This window comes from Pteronotus mesoamericanus, unplaced genomic scaffold, assembly GCF_021234165.1.
Source record: "Pteronotus mesoamericanus isolate MK-2021 breed Mesoamerican mustached bat unplaced genomic scaffold, CSHL_Meso_final contig_74, whole genome shotgun sequence".
In the NCBI taxonomy this organism is placed as follows: Eukaryota; Metazoa; Chordata; class Mammalia; order Chiroptera; family Mormoopidae; genus Pteronotus; species Pteronotus mesoamericanus.
In genome coordinates, this window is record NW_026555247.1 from 29,924,303 (window position 1) to 29,939,035 (window position 14,733).

At 36.3% G+C, this 14,733-nt stretch overlaps 1 protein-coding gene across 1 annotated transcript in view; it reads left to right on the forward strand.

Annotated features, from left to right (window-relative positions):
• DCC (DCC netrin 1 receptor) overlaps positions 1-14,733 on the forward strand; it is a 1,009,790-nt gene that overhangs the window by 972,207 nt on the left and 22,850 nt on the right. Inside the window, exon 27 of the mRNA XM_054583674.1 lies at positions 7,411-7,623. Coding sequence (XP_054439649.1) covers positions 7,411-7,623 — 213 coding nt within the window. The remainder of the gene's footprint in view (positions 1-7,410; positions 7,624-14,733) is intronic.

The following is a 14,733-nucleotide window of genomic DNA, read 5'->3' on the forward strand; positions in this document are numbered from 1 at the left end:
CCACGACTTGGGCATGAGACTTTTCTTTTCCCGCATACTACGTCCTTGGGATCCTAGTTCATGCTTTTGGATTGATCCTCTAGGATCTCTGTCCACAGTACACTTAACTGAGAATATAAAGGTGGGGGGGGGGGCAAAAGTTCAGTGGCTCATTAAAATAATGATTTGATGAATGTTTGAAATGTCATTTAGCACAATGCCCTCAGGTCCATCCATGCCATCAAAGAGGCAGAGTGTCCTTTTTCCCCATGGTGGAATCATAGTCCATTGTATAGTACCATCTCTTTATTCGTTCATTCGCTGATGGACACGTGGGTTAATTTTACAGCTCGGCAGCTGTGAACAATGCTACAATGAACATGGGAGTGCAAGTGTCTCCACAAGATAGGAATTTTATTTTCTTTGGATGTAGTATTCCCAGAAGTGGGATTGCTGGGTCACCTGGTAGTTATATTTTTAATTTTTCAGTAACCTCCAAACTGTTTTCCGTAGCGTCTGCACCAATTTACACTTCCACCAACAGTACATCTTTGCCAACACTTGTCATCTCTTGTTATTTTGATGAGAGCCACTCTAAAGGGTGTGAGGTGAAATCTCATTGTGGTTTTGATTTGCATTTATTTCCTTGATGATTAGTGATGTTAAAAGCCTTGTCATGTGCCTCTTGCCCATTTGTATGTCTTTATGGAAAAGTGTTCATTCAGTTTCTCTGCACATTTTTTAAATCTGATCAATGGATTATTTTTCATGTATTTTGAATATTCACCCCTAATCAGATATGCAGTTTCCAAATACCCTTAGGTTGCCTTTTTACTTTGTTCATATTTTTCTATTGCTGTATGAAAGCTTTTCAATTTGATGTAGTTCCACTTTCTTATTTTTTTTCTTTTGGTGCCTTTGTATTTGGTGTCAGACCCCCAAAATTTATTGCTAAGACCAATGCCAAGGAGCCTTCCCTTATATAGTCTTTTAGGGATTTTACAGTTTCAGGTCTCAGATTTAAGCCCTTAATCCACTGAGTTGTTTTTTGTGTATTGTGTAAGATACAGTTCCGACTGCATTTTTTTAATGTGACGATTTAGTTCTCTCAGCACCATTTTATTAAAGAAACTATCTTTTTCCTATTGTACAGGGTGGGGCAAAAGTAGATTAATAGTGAGTATGTGAAACAAAGAGTATATTCTTGTAGTATTATTTATTAATTATTATATTATTTTCCATACAAACAACTCTAAACTTACTTTTGCCCCACCCTGTATATTCTTGGCTCCTTTGTCACAAATTAATTGACCATATATGCATGGATTTGTTTCTGAGCTCCATATTCTGTGTTATTAATCTATATTTTATGAAAATACCATGCTGTTTTGGTCACTATAGCTTTGTGACATAGATAGAAATCAGGAAGTGTAATGTTTTCAGTTTTGTCCTTCTTTCTTCAGATTGGTTTGACATGTTTGGGGTCATTAGTGGTTCCATACAAATTTCAGGATTTTTTTAATTTCTGTGAAAAATATCATTGAATAGGGGGTCAAATTGAATCTGTGGATCACTCTGGGTAATATGGATATTTTAACAATGTTAATTCCTTAATTGATGAGCATGAAATATCTTTCCATTAGTTTGTGTTCTCTTCAACTACTTCTATCAGTGCCTTCTAATTTTCAGTGCATAGATCTTTCCCTGTTTAATTTTATTTCTTTCTAAGTATTTTATTATTTTTGATACTACTGTAAATGAGATTGCATTCTTAATTTTTTCTGAGAGTTTGTGTGGATGTATATAAATACAACTGATTTTTGTCTCTTGATTTTGTATTCTGATAGTAATATTTCATTTGTTTGAAGAAATGTGTAAATGGAGAGACTCCCAAGCTATTATAGTTACCCTGATGATTTTCCCTGTGTCATTTGACTTTTTTTCCCTTCAAGTGCAGCATTTTTAAATCAATTTTATGGCTTTCTTCTTTTAGTTAAGAACAGGTGACTCAGCAGCTCATGTGAGATAGGGTATTTTGTAATAGATAAGATAGTAACAGCAATAAAATATATTTGTGAGGTAAGCTATATTTTTCCCAACCCAACAGGGACAACTCTAAAAAATCATAAATTGTCTAGATGTAGCAAGGTTAAAATTAAAAGGCATCAAAAATCTGCCAAGAGAGAATCAGATTTATTTTCCCTTTCCTCGCCGCACAGCATGTCTACAGAATAGAGTTGTGTGCAAAAACTCAAGGGAAAATAGTCCCCCAAACTATGTTGAAAGGAATTAAATGAGAAAAAATACAGGAAGTGCCACAACCAAAAATTTCCAAATCCGAGAACAATTAGGAAGGTAATTTTAGTAAAAGAGTTAAAATCACAAGTCCCTTCTTCAACTTCTGAAATAAACTTTCCCCAGCAGAAAAATGGTTTATAGTTTTAGTTAAGTTTTCTCATTGGATTATTACCTACTATTTTCTTTTGATATCATCTATGTTCTCTAATTTAACAAGGATATGTAGGAAGAATGTGCACAATGACTTTTCTCTGTTCACTTCAGCAAGACTAATACAAGCCTAAGTTCACTCCTTTTTAAAATCAGAAATTAACTGTTTAATTTTATTCATCGTGTGTTTTTGTAAGTTCTTTTTTTAAAGGTATATTCTCCCCCTGAACCAATTTACTCCTGTCCCCTGTCCAATTTACTCTTTTCCTTTTCTTTTGATTTGGGACAGCATGCAAAACTGTCTCATTGAATCATGGGGGGGAAATGACTCCATAAGTTAATAAAAAAGAAAACAAAAAAAATGAACTAGTATAAAATTTGTTTATATCTGCAGTTAGAGTCTCTGGACCACTCTGATGCAGGACTTTGGTGGTGTGGGAAGCTATGCATGTGTGGGAGCAGAGATAGCAGTTGTACCTGTCACTCAGTTTTGCTGGGAACCTAAAACTGCTCTAACAAAATAAGATTTATTAAGAAAGAAAGAGATAAATAAATAAATAAATAAATACACTTCAGTCTGTGTATAGATTTTATTTTGGTAATATATTTAAATTAGGGAGTATTAAATAAAGGTAGTAATATAACTATTACATACTATATAATATAAAGTGTCATATGAGAATTATCTAAAATTATATAAAGGATCCTTAACAGTGCTTATCTCAGCAAACTTTGAACCTTATCTAAAATAAAAAGTCATAGACTTTCTACTCCTCGATTTCATAGATTTTTAAATTATATATTTAGTCATCAAGGATTTTTTGAGCAAAGCTATGTGCAATACAAAAGGATGATATACATTTCCAAGTGATTGCTTCTAAAAAAAAAGTAAGCACCCTCTTTTCTAGGAAACAAAATATTCTCTAAATCACTGTCAAAAATGGTTAACTTCCAGCCATTTAGTATTGGTTTTTAAATGCCTTGGAGAACACTAAACATCCCTGTTCTCTCTCAAGCAGAAAACATTTCATGACTCTGGCTAGAGATGTTTTATTAGTCACCTTGAGAAACAGTGAAAGGCACACATAGGAAAAAAAACATTTGACTGTTCAAGTGTGGAGATTCTTCTTCCTCCAAAGTTTTCTGAAAGACCTTCGAGTTTTACAAAAGTTAAATCACTAAAACCCTACCCATGAAGTCACAAGTAAAGCTGAATTTCTCTCCTACCATAAAAAAAAGAAAGAAAAAAAAGTTATAGTATATTTGCATTACACACAGTTAATGATATATCGATAAATATTTATACAGTTTTGATGGACAAATATTTTCTTTCCTGCAATACACTGTAGTTCTGTTCTCAGTCCACAATAGGCAAATTGAACTATCCTCAGGAAATAAGGCATAATGGTATCTTTTGAAAATTTCAACTAACAGAGAGCCTTGAGGTCAAGTCACTATAAAATTGGTATCCCCATTTCTTCATCTTTGAAACAGATAGGTTGTAGGAAAAGTTAGATGATTTCCATGATTCTTTTCAGGTTGAGCATTGTCATAGGGAGAAGACTGGTCAACTTTATCCATGTCATTTTTCTGCTCCAACTCTACCTCAAATTGGAAATTATCTAACAACGGGACTTGACCTAGATCAAATCAGGAGTGCAATGGAGTTCATGAATTTTTCTCTAGGGTCTTGTCCAAAATCTAGACTGTGAGGAGCTGAGGTTACTCAGAAATACTGCATGATGCTGTTTTTCTAAGATGGGTGAGTGGGGCATGTTCCTAGAAGTATTTGTGTCTCTAAAGGTCTTTGCTTAGGGTTATTGGCATGCTTTATTTCTTTCAAATATTACAATTTTGGACAGAAGAAAAATCCTCATTTCCATTTTTATAATATTTTTGCCAGTTATTTCATTCCAATTCTTCATGTGTTGACATAAATTTTTATGAGGTACCCTGAGATTTGACTTTGCTGAATAATTGTGTGGTATTTGTACAATGAATTTCTACTTTTTCCTCATTTGAAAACAAGTGCCTTGCCAGGACATGTTTGATTCTTGCTTTACGCTCTGAATTGCAGGGACGATGTACTTCGTGGGCAAAAGGTTTTCTTTGCTTTCAGAGCTCTTAGCGCAGCTAAATGTCGTGTCATGGGCCAATTTGTTGCACGTAGGTGTCCTGAAGCTGGTGCCTGAGCTGGCCAAAAGGGCTCATCTGAAATGAGAGCTTCTCTCCAGTGGAGCAGATGTTATTGTGTCTGTTTAAGAGTTTTCACTGCCCTAAATGTCAGCCAGGTCTTAGCAGCATTTCTTTTGCCTCATGTAAAATATAAAAATTGTGAATTTTCTGTAGGAACCTATACCTTGTCCATTGTATTAGGTATTAAGCAAAATTGTCATTGTGAACAGAACAAAAACAGTCCCCTAATGAAGTACTGATACATTTAGTTGTAAGGATGGGCCTTTCCATTTCTCACCCAGCCAATTAGGTCAGGCACCCTCCTTTTCACTATGTGGGGTACTAGGATTGATTTCATTAAAGAGCTGGTCCATCACTGTCAAGCCACCATTACTTCCCTCAAAGTCAAGAACCACATTGTGGTGTTTCCAGGGGGAATCACAGTGGCCAGGGAAAAGCCTGGGGGTGGAGGACTGGGCAAGGCATCCAGAGATGCAGAGATGCTGATGAGCAATGTCATGCAAGAGGAGGAGAACGGGAGCTGCCCCAGTATTTGGCAATATCATCAGAATTCACGTGAGGCTTGAGGTTTTAAAGAAACTAAATTCCAGAAGACTAAACATATGCATGTAAATTTAATTAAAGGTATGATGGCAACAGTATTTTAACATAGATCTCTTTCATTTTCAAAAATTTTAGGAGAAACAAGAAAAATATGATGGGAGGAATAAAGAAAAGAAAAAGTCATGAAATACTATCTCTTACTATCAAAAGTAATTTTAAAAATATATGAATTAATTGCAATCCATCTTTGATATAGGGAATTACAGAAGATTTCTGAGGAAAATTGTAAAATTTCTTTCCCTAAAGAGATGTTTTTAACATGATTATGTGGACCCTTTAACAAAAACCAGCCCATTGGTAACAAAGAGAGACCTAGATATAGGTTCCTAATATTGCTTCTCTTTGATCTAGAGTGGAAGGATATTTTATTTACATTTGGGCAAGTGACCATTAGTCATTTTCTCCTTTGGACTGAATATGAGTCTAAACTAAAACCTGCATAATTGTCTTTGTCTCCAAAACTCTATTTTAAACCATCAAGTTACACAATCTTGATTGAACACAAGTACACACACTCTTCCCCCGCTTTACATTCTCACAAGCATGTGGAATTTAGCTCCTTAATAATCCCTACCTGTAGACCCATCCCTTTTGCCCTTATCTGAGAAGACCTCCACCAAGACTGGGCCTTAATGTTTCCTTTGTTCCCCCCACCCCCTGCCTTGAAATTTGATCCCTCTCCTCCATCTTTGATAGTACAGCCTAGCTTAGAGATGAGACACTTCTGTTCAAACTCCTCTTGCCCCCAGAGTTCTATCAACTTTGCTCTCTTGGCTGCATTTTTCTTGTTTGAAGAACTGTTGGGTTTTTTTCTCTTTTTTTTGAAGACTTTGCCTATTTTCTGGCTGTGGTTGCCGTGTTGTGACATCCTGTCCTCAGTGAACCCTTTATTCCCTCATCCCCATCTTTGAATGGGATGAGCTCAGTGAATGCAGGTTGCTCAGTGATCCAGAGGACTTCTCACCCTGTCTTAATAAAGATGAATGAGTTTTGATATCAAATACCCTTTGAAGGCACATTTCCCTTTTGCATATCTTTAATATTATGTCTTGTGCTTTGGTGACTTTAATCTCTACTCCCTTCAGCATTATCAGATTTTCTTTCTCTCTCCTCTGCCCTTTGCTGACCTCACTGAGCTTCCCAGAGAGTTGCCACAAAATTATCTCACAAACTAATTACCTTGAAACAGTTCCTGGTTACAAATTATGTTTCAAAAGTGAGATATTATCTCAAATCACTGCATTTTTTTCCAACTTACCCAACAGAACTTTCTGAAGAAATAAGTCATCAGGAACATTCCTAACAACACTTCTACCTACGATGCGGCCCTTTTCGTGTACAGTTTAACCTGAACCCATTGACTTTGAATTTGTATGAATGAAGTCAAATCATAGTGCCTTTAACGTGGGAAACTGCCTTGCCAATATTTAAGTCCACTCAACTGTGTTCTCTGGAGAAAAGGCATGTTTCCTTATATAAAACTGTCCAAATACCCAAAGGCTGTCCCACATAACTGTGCAAAACCCCTTCAACTATAGCAATCTGACAGCAAATTACAAGGTTTACTACAAAAGAGGAAAAATTATAATTCTGCATTCATGCAATTTGTTCCAGAAAAGTCATCTCTTATGTAACTTTTTAGCTTGATGTGCTTCCATTTTGTTATGGAAGGTAATGATAGGGGTATTATTTGTACCATTTTATTAGCAATGCCTTTAACACCTGGTAACTCTGATTTGTTTGATAGTTAGCGTGGCATGTTTAAATCACAGAAAAATTGGCATACTGGCTGGTGGATAATTGTGCAGCTGTAGCTGGGTTTGGTACATTGAATTTCACTGACATTGCCACTTACGAAGGGAGAAATAACTCCTTTCTCTCGCTTCATCACTTATGATTACAGGGCCCAGGCAGTTCAGGCAATATAGTGCATGCTGTATATATTTTACTACTCTTCCTGAAAAAGTGAGTCCTGTCTTGCTCAATCTATTTCTATTGTTTAAAGGGGCAGTGCTAGCATATCCCATAAGCATATGAAGAAGAATGAGGATGTTCACAACTTGAAGAAGAGATTGGTCAGAGCCCAGCATATCCTTCTGAACTGATACAGGGGCCCTGCAGCTGACATAGGGAAAGAAAGTATTGTCCTGGAATGATGGGTGGATTTTCTTGTCTCCATTGCAGCGGGGAATGAAGGACCAACCACCCAACAGCCACCCATGTTGCCCCCAACACAGCCTGAGCATCCCAGCAGTGAGGAGGCCCCAAGTAGAACCATCCCCACGGCCTGCGTTCGACCCACTCATCCACTCCGCAGCTTTGCTAGCCCCTTGCTACCTCCACCAATGAGTGCAATAGAACCGAAAGTCCCTTACACACCGCTTTTGTCTCAGCCAGGTAAGTGCCTGTTTTTCTCTTTTTTTTTCCACTGTGAAGATAGTTGTTATCATTGGTGCCTCTACTTAAGTGCATGAGGGTTCCTGAGAAGGCCTGATGCAACATGTTCTCAGCAGTGATTATGTGCTCTTGTGTGGTACTGATGTTTGCAGTGCAGCTCTTAAGTATCTGTCTTAAAAGCAGCTGGCTGGTTGTAGCTGTCCTTAATGCCTTCGGAAAGTTGTTCATTAATCCTGAATGCCAGTTGTGTACTTTTAATACAGGTTGTAGGTCTGCCCGCTAGAGAATGTTGGGAAAGTCCCTGATTCTTCAGGCTGTCACATGGGTCCTGGGATTTAAGGCTAAACTCCAAAACTAGAGTTGAGGTACAAAAGTCTACAAACCACCGTTTATACAAAAGCATGTAATCTCATAATTCTGCTTTGTGCCTTCTAATAGTCATCTTTAGGATTCTTATTTCAGAGTTCCAGGATCAGAAAGGAGTGTCAGAAGCAATGTGGAGTCCAACTTCCTAATTTTAGAAATAATGAAATTAAAACTTATATAGATAGGATGTAACTTGTCTAGGATGCCTTTCTAAGAATATCTACTGGCAGAGATGAGAACCAGGGACCCCAGTTTCCAGTGAGGTGTTCTCAGCTGGTATCCAGTGGGGTGAACCAGAACTTCTTTTTGTTTTTTCTTTGTTTCTGTTAAGGATTTTGGGACTGGAGGAAGGGGATAAAGAGAGAGAGATAAAACAATAAGGGATAAAAAGAGGAGAGAGGAGGAGGGCGAAGAGTCGGACGGTTAACAACAGATATGTTGGATGAAAATAGGTCAATAGATAGATAGGTAGTTCCATAAAGAACTATGCAGTACTAAAAATGATTTGCAACATTAAAATAATCCTTAACAACCCCAATACATAAGACATAAGATAGTAAAGTTCAATGGTTCCATGTAAATAGATGCAGCCTCTTAATAGACAAAGGCAGCTGGATGGGCCAATCTGCCATTGTGCATTGTGTCTAAGTAAGATTCTGCTTCTCAGATTCATACCCACAGCAGTTTTAGCCACTGTTTGAGTACATGAGCCTCACGGTGACTGCAAAAGTAAGACAAATGAGATTGCAGTGATGAATGCTGTCTTCATATGACATTAAGAAAGGGTCCTTTTCCTGGCATCATATTAATTAATGTGTGTACATCACCTGTGGTAGTGTCAACATTCATGCGGTGTGTAGTAGGGATGCTTAGCTGCCAGACCCTGACAGGTGGGGTGTCATACAGGAGAGACGTGTGCTTCCCCTGCTTGAAATGCACACTACACACCTGGCCTTGTATTTAGGATAGATGGCAGGTTAACTGCAACTATCACTCATAACTAACCCATATGGAACATGAACTATGGGACTGGCACACTTCTGAAGACTAGGATCATTACCTAGGGTCCTCAGAACAACTTCATGAGGTGGCTACTTTGAAATTTTGAAATAAGTAGCATATTTAAGTCTCCATAGCTAGTGAACGATGATGCATCTTTTCCCACTCTTTGCAGAAGGCATGGGTTTCAAAATTTAGAAACTCATTAGTACCTCTTAGTTTGTGGCCATTTAATGACAAAAAGCAAAGAGAAGCTGTAAAAACATATTTCACATTAAGTTATTCCAAAATTGACAAAAAGAAAAAAATTGAAAACATCTGAAATAATTCTGAGTTAAGGAATACCATCTCCTCATAAACCACCTTTTTTTAAAAGCACATTCAGTACACAATATTATATTAGTTATATTAGTTCCAGGTATATAATATAGTGAATGATTTGATATTTTATACCTTATAATGTGATTCTCCCACTAATTCTAGTAATCATTTGTCACCATGAAAACTTATCACAATACTGTTGACTATTTCCTGCTTATTCACTCACATTTTAATGAGGAAACATAAGAGATTTACCTATCCTATGCTGAAGAACACTAATTTTATTATTCAAAAAACTGAAGTACTATAGTACTTTGTACTGTTAACCATTCTCTCTACTTGCAAGTAAACTTTTTTTTTTTAGTAACTATGTTATACAGAGTGGAAAAAAGCTAAAAAATGATACTACGAAGTCCATTTTAAGTGCAAGTTTTACTGTGGTGGTAATGTTTGGTTTGGAACACAAGGTTTGAAAATCAACTCATTCTCCAGGGATCTATGATAACAAAATGACCCAAAATAACTCTAATTTTGGAAAAAAAACACCTGACAATAGCAATAACAATGCCGTAAAGCAATAGCATTGTTATTTACCAGTTATTATGTTCTTCTAGTTACAAAAATACTAACGCTGCCTTAAACAAATTCTGACATAAGTGGGTATATTTTGGTTTTAAAAGCTTTGAAATAGAGTTTCAAATCTCTACACCTCTTCTCTCAAATAACAAGCCGACTAGAAGAACCGTTCTCTGATCTAGTGTCATGTGGGCGAGATCTCATTTTCTTTTATTCCCATTGTACATTTATGAGCTCTCTTTTGTTTTACTATCATTCTTGCTTTTGTTTGAACTATCTCTTACAAGCCATATCTTATTCCATATTTTCCAATATCTGTGGCTTGAGTTTTGGGGTGGATTTTGTATTTTTATAGTTTCCCTTTAAATGCCCCCTCCCCCACCCACCTTGAGGCACACCTGCCATCACTCTGGAATTGTTAAATGCCTTTTCCTTTCACATTTCTCTTCATTGTCTTCCTGTGATTCCAGTTCATTTCATAATGTCTTACCTCATGATTTTCAAATAAGTTCTTTCTGCATTGCTCCTGACACATGGTAAATAGTATGCTTTTAAGAAAGGGCTGATGTTTACTTATTCTAATAGAAAAAGAAAATTAGCAGACTGACAAATGTATTAGCTGTGACATTAACTACATGCTTCTCAGCCTAAAAGATGAAATACTCAGAGCTTTCAACAAATTTTAATTCTAAGGAAATCATTACTTTAGTCAAACTGATTGATGAAGTAAAGTCATTCTCTTGTCGGCTTAAAAAATATGCCTCAGATAATTTTTCTCTGGATTTCACAATAAAGCACTGTGTAATTACTAATGAATTTATTTTTGCTTACTACAAGTAATTTCTTTAGAGTATGGTAATGTGAAACATTGCTATAATTTTTAAAGATTATGCCAAATGTTAAGATGTTAAATTCCTTCTGCTTTGAAACCATTCAAATTAGGATCAATGAAGGTGCTCCTTCCCTGCTCACATTTCCTGTGTGTGGTTTTTTACAGATATCATTGATTTGTGCCTCAGTTTGTCTTCCAATAAGACATGCAGAGCTATGTTTGCAACAGTTATACATGAGGTACAGGGCAAAGTATATTATACAGTACTGATATCCATGGAGTGGCAGAGAATTTTGTGGTATTTCTATCATAAGTGGTAATTAGAAAGTCATCTTGTTTTCATAACAACTGCAATTCTGCCTACAGATTCATCCCTTCATTTTTTTTCCCCTTTCCACCTGCTAAATTAGAAATTTCGCTTCCTAGACGGGGGTATTCTATGGTGTTTCTTACGATTTCATCATCACCTCATGATAAAGTGGTTAAGCTTCTTAATGCTTCATCGATAGACGTGAATAACTGCCGTCTTTACACATCTCAGGGAGACTGCAATCACTGCGCTTTGCAAATCACAGAGGTGGACGTAGGAGTGATTTGCCTTAGTCTCCTTTCAGGTTAAATAGAAAATGTTTGATGGAGTGTTGGGCTCATGGCACTATAGATCTGACATAAATCCCACCAAGGGCCACAATAGGGTGCTTTTTTTTTCCTTCACCAGTGAAAATTCCTTTTAGCTGTGAAATGATCAGCTGCACTTTAAATGAACCTGGATTAGGAGACGATTTGTCTTCCGGGGCTGTAATTCTAAAGGGAAAGAAAATGTGACCTCTTAAGTAGTGACTTTTATATCATCGTGCTGTTTTACATCGCGAGCCCCCAGAGTTCTTGCATCTTTGTAAAGCTGCATAAGTGCATATACACGTAGCATTTCTATACATTTTTATTTATAAAAGCAAACACCTAGGACACTCATCTTTTCAATCTTCTAGGGATCAATATGTCAGTGGACATGACAAGACCAAAACTCACTTCATTGTACTGCGAAATTGAGTTTGATTTTCCCTCTGCAGATTGTGGCATGCACTTCAATTTGTCTGAGGACAGAGGACAGGGAGTGGGTGGAGGTGGCTGCAGGGGGCAGAAAAGGCATTTGATTTATGTTATATGGCTGGTTGGGAAATCATGTGTTCCTGCTATAGCCTGATCTTTTTGACAAGCCTCATTTCAGTAAATATGCTATCACCCAAAACTGCCAGTAAATTACTATAATACATTAATACAATTGCTTTCCCTGAGCCACTTGTAGGCCACCGTTGGGGGTGTTCATCAAAGATGCCACATGAGTGTCCCATTCAGCTGACATCAATCAGAGGAAGGGGTCATGGGAGATCAGACATCCTTTAGCAGGTGAAACAAGAGGGTCACTTTTCAGGCCAGTCAGATCAAATAAATCGTTGGCACAGCTAAGTAGGAGAGGTACGTTGATTTGGCAGTATTAGAGTCAATAACACCAATCAGTTCTAGCGTGGAAAATTAGACTACCACCGTTTAAAATTTCATCTTATGTGTAAGCTCCCTTGTGTGTGTTTTTTGTTTGTTTGTTTTCTTTTGGTAGCGCTTTGAAATCGTCCTATTTTGATTCCTGAATGAAATGTTTAAAAGATGAAATTTGACTTGCTTTGGTCTAGTCATCCTAAGTTATCTCTTGGTACAAAGTAATTAAGTTAAATTTGCCTTATATATCATCAATACTTGTGACTCTGGAACCTACCTTGTATTTCAATCAATTACTATTTCCTCTATTACGGTGTTCCAGTATACAAGTGGAAAAGACCTCTGCTAATTACCTCAGAGATGGAAACAACTTCTAGAGAATTCTTTACAAGGAAACACTGTGACTTCATTTATAGAAGACAAACGTGAGGCTTGAAAGCTAAAGCAGTTTGCCCAAGGTCAATAATTGAGCTAATGGCTAAAATTCAAAGAACTCAAAACAGTATAACATTGAGGAAAAACAAAGGATTTTACTTAACTTGCTTGCAAGGTGAACATTTATTCTTGGATTGGCTGTTTTTCCCCTACAAAAGGGCTTCTTGTATGATCCTAATTAGCAAATATTTACCAAACATAATTTTTATGACAGGTGGATTCACTTAGCTTAATATTTGAGTAAATGTTTTATTCTGTTGTGTAGGCTAGATGGAGTAAAGATAAAATAGCGAGAGTAGTAACTAGCCAAGTACTCTGGAATAGCTCCTATCTGTCTTAAAAGCACCTGACCAACCTGCCAATAGTCATTTACAGAAGGCAAGGAGCCAGGGAGCTGGTATTTGTTGTTTTCAGTACCATTCCCTAAGGATAGCCAAGGCTTTGGAGTCCAAAATAAAGGTGAGCAGAAGGAAGTGTGGAATGAAGGTAAAAGTTAAGGCACATGAGAATATTATCAGACTGGGCTTTATCACAATGATAATGTGAGGGTCAATGAGACTGAAAAAAAATGGCTGATTTTTTTTTTTTTTTTTTTTTTTTTAGAATTTCAAAAAACTTTTTGGAAGAGGGAGTGGATGACCCAGTCAAGTCAAAATTTGAGTTCTTTTGATCAAATTTTTCCCAAACTACAAAAAAAAGAGAAAATGTTACACTAGGAATATTATGTATTGCATGTAATTGAGGCTAATTATCAACTTAATAGACAATTAAACTTGAAGGTTAAAGTATTGACTTGCCAATGAAATAATCATAAGATAAATGTTTTTAAATCTATTTTCAAAGCCTTATTACCTAGTAGACTACATAATTTGAAATATATAATTTAAGAAGAATGTCCTCGGATTATACTGGGGAGTGGTTGGCCTTGTGGGTGACAGAGAATGGGGAGAGCAAGGGTGAGCAATAGATTGTCTTCAAAGCAGAAAATATCCCAGATATTCCAAATAAGAACCTGAGAAGTCACATGATTAACTACTGCTATACAAATTTTGTTATTTATGAAATATCTTGAGGATCAAAATGTCTTTTTTAAAATCAGCTTAGATAAAATTAAGGTTGATGCTTTAATTCTATCACCTTTTATAATTTATTGAGGTCCTTTCCAAGTGAATTGATGCCTACCTGAGGTGCAACTGTAATCACCAATAGAGATGAAGAAATAGATATTCAGAGGGGTTGAATAACTTGTAACTGTTCCAGGGTCATGTGTCACTACTCTTGGGACTTTGACACAAACCCTGACACGTAATGGACACTCAGTAAATATTTGTTGAGTTTTTCAGAATAGAATAATAAAGATAAGAGCCAAAACTTGAATTCAGTTCTTCAATATTAAGTCCAGTGATGATTAGAGGTGAAACAAGACAACCTCAGAGTCAGTAAAAAGATTAGATGTTGATGATAAATGCACATAAGGTGAAATGGTTTCTGAAATCATGACCATTTGATTATAAAATGCTAAGTATTCTGAACTATAAATAACACACTATGATAAAGTAAAATTAAACTTCATGGAGTGGAAAAGCAATATGAAAGCACCACCCCTGGAAATTCTTTTAATAATTTCACTTTATGAAAATAAGCAGACATACAGTGACATCCGCAGTACAATAGAGAAGAATAACATCCATTTCAATCCAAAAAACAGGAAGTGCTGCTCAGTGGAAATATAGCGTCTTGAGGATTAATCTCTCCATTGTACCAGTTAAAGAATTGATTTTACTCCCATCAATCCTGCTTACTCTCACCTGTGAAATTAGTCTTTCCTCTTTAAAAGGTATGAAACATATTAAACTCTAATGATCTTAATTACTGCAGAAATAAGGGTGTATATTATCTTTGTATTTCTTCTTTGCTTTGTGAAATAGTATGAGTAAGAGAGAAATTTTTATTTGGATAAGGATTCTAAGCAGTTGACAGAGCTCTTTGTAGTTTATCAATTAGTGTCAGGTTCTGGTTGCTTTCTTTGGAAGCAGAGAGAAATTTTGAAAGACACAAATAAAAAGTATTCACATAAAGCTCCATAT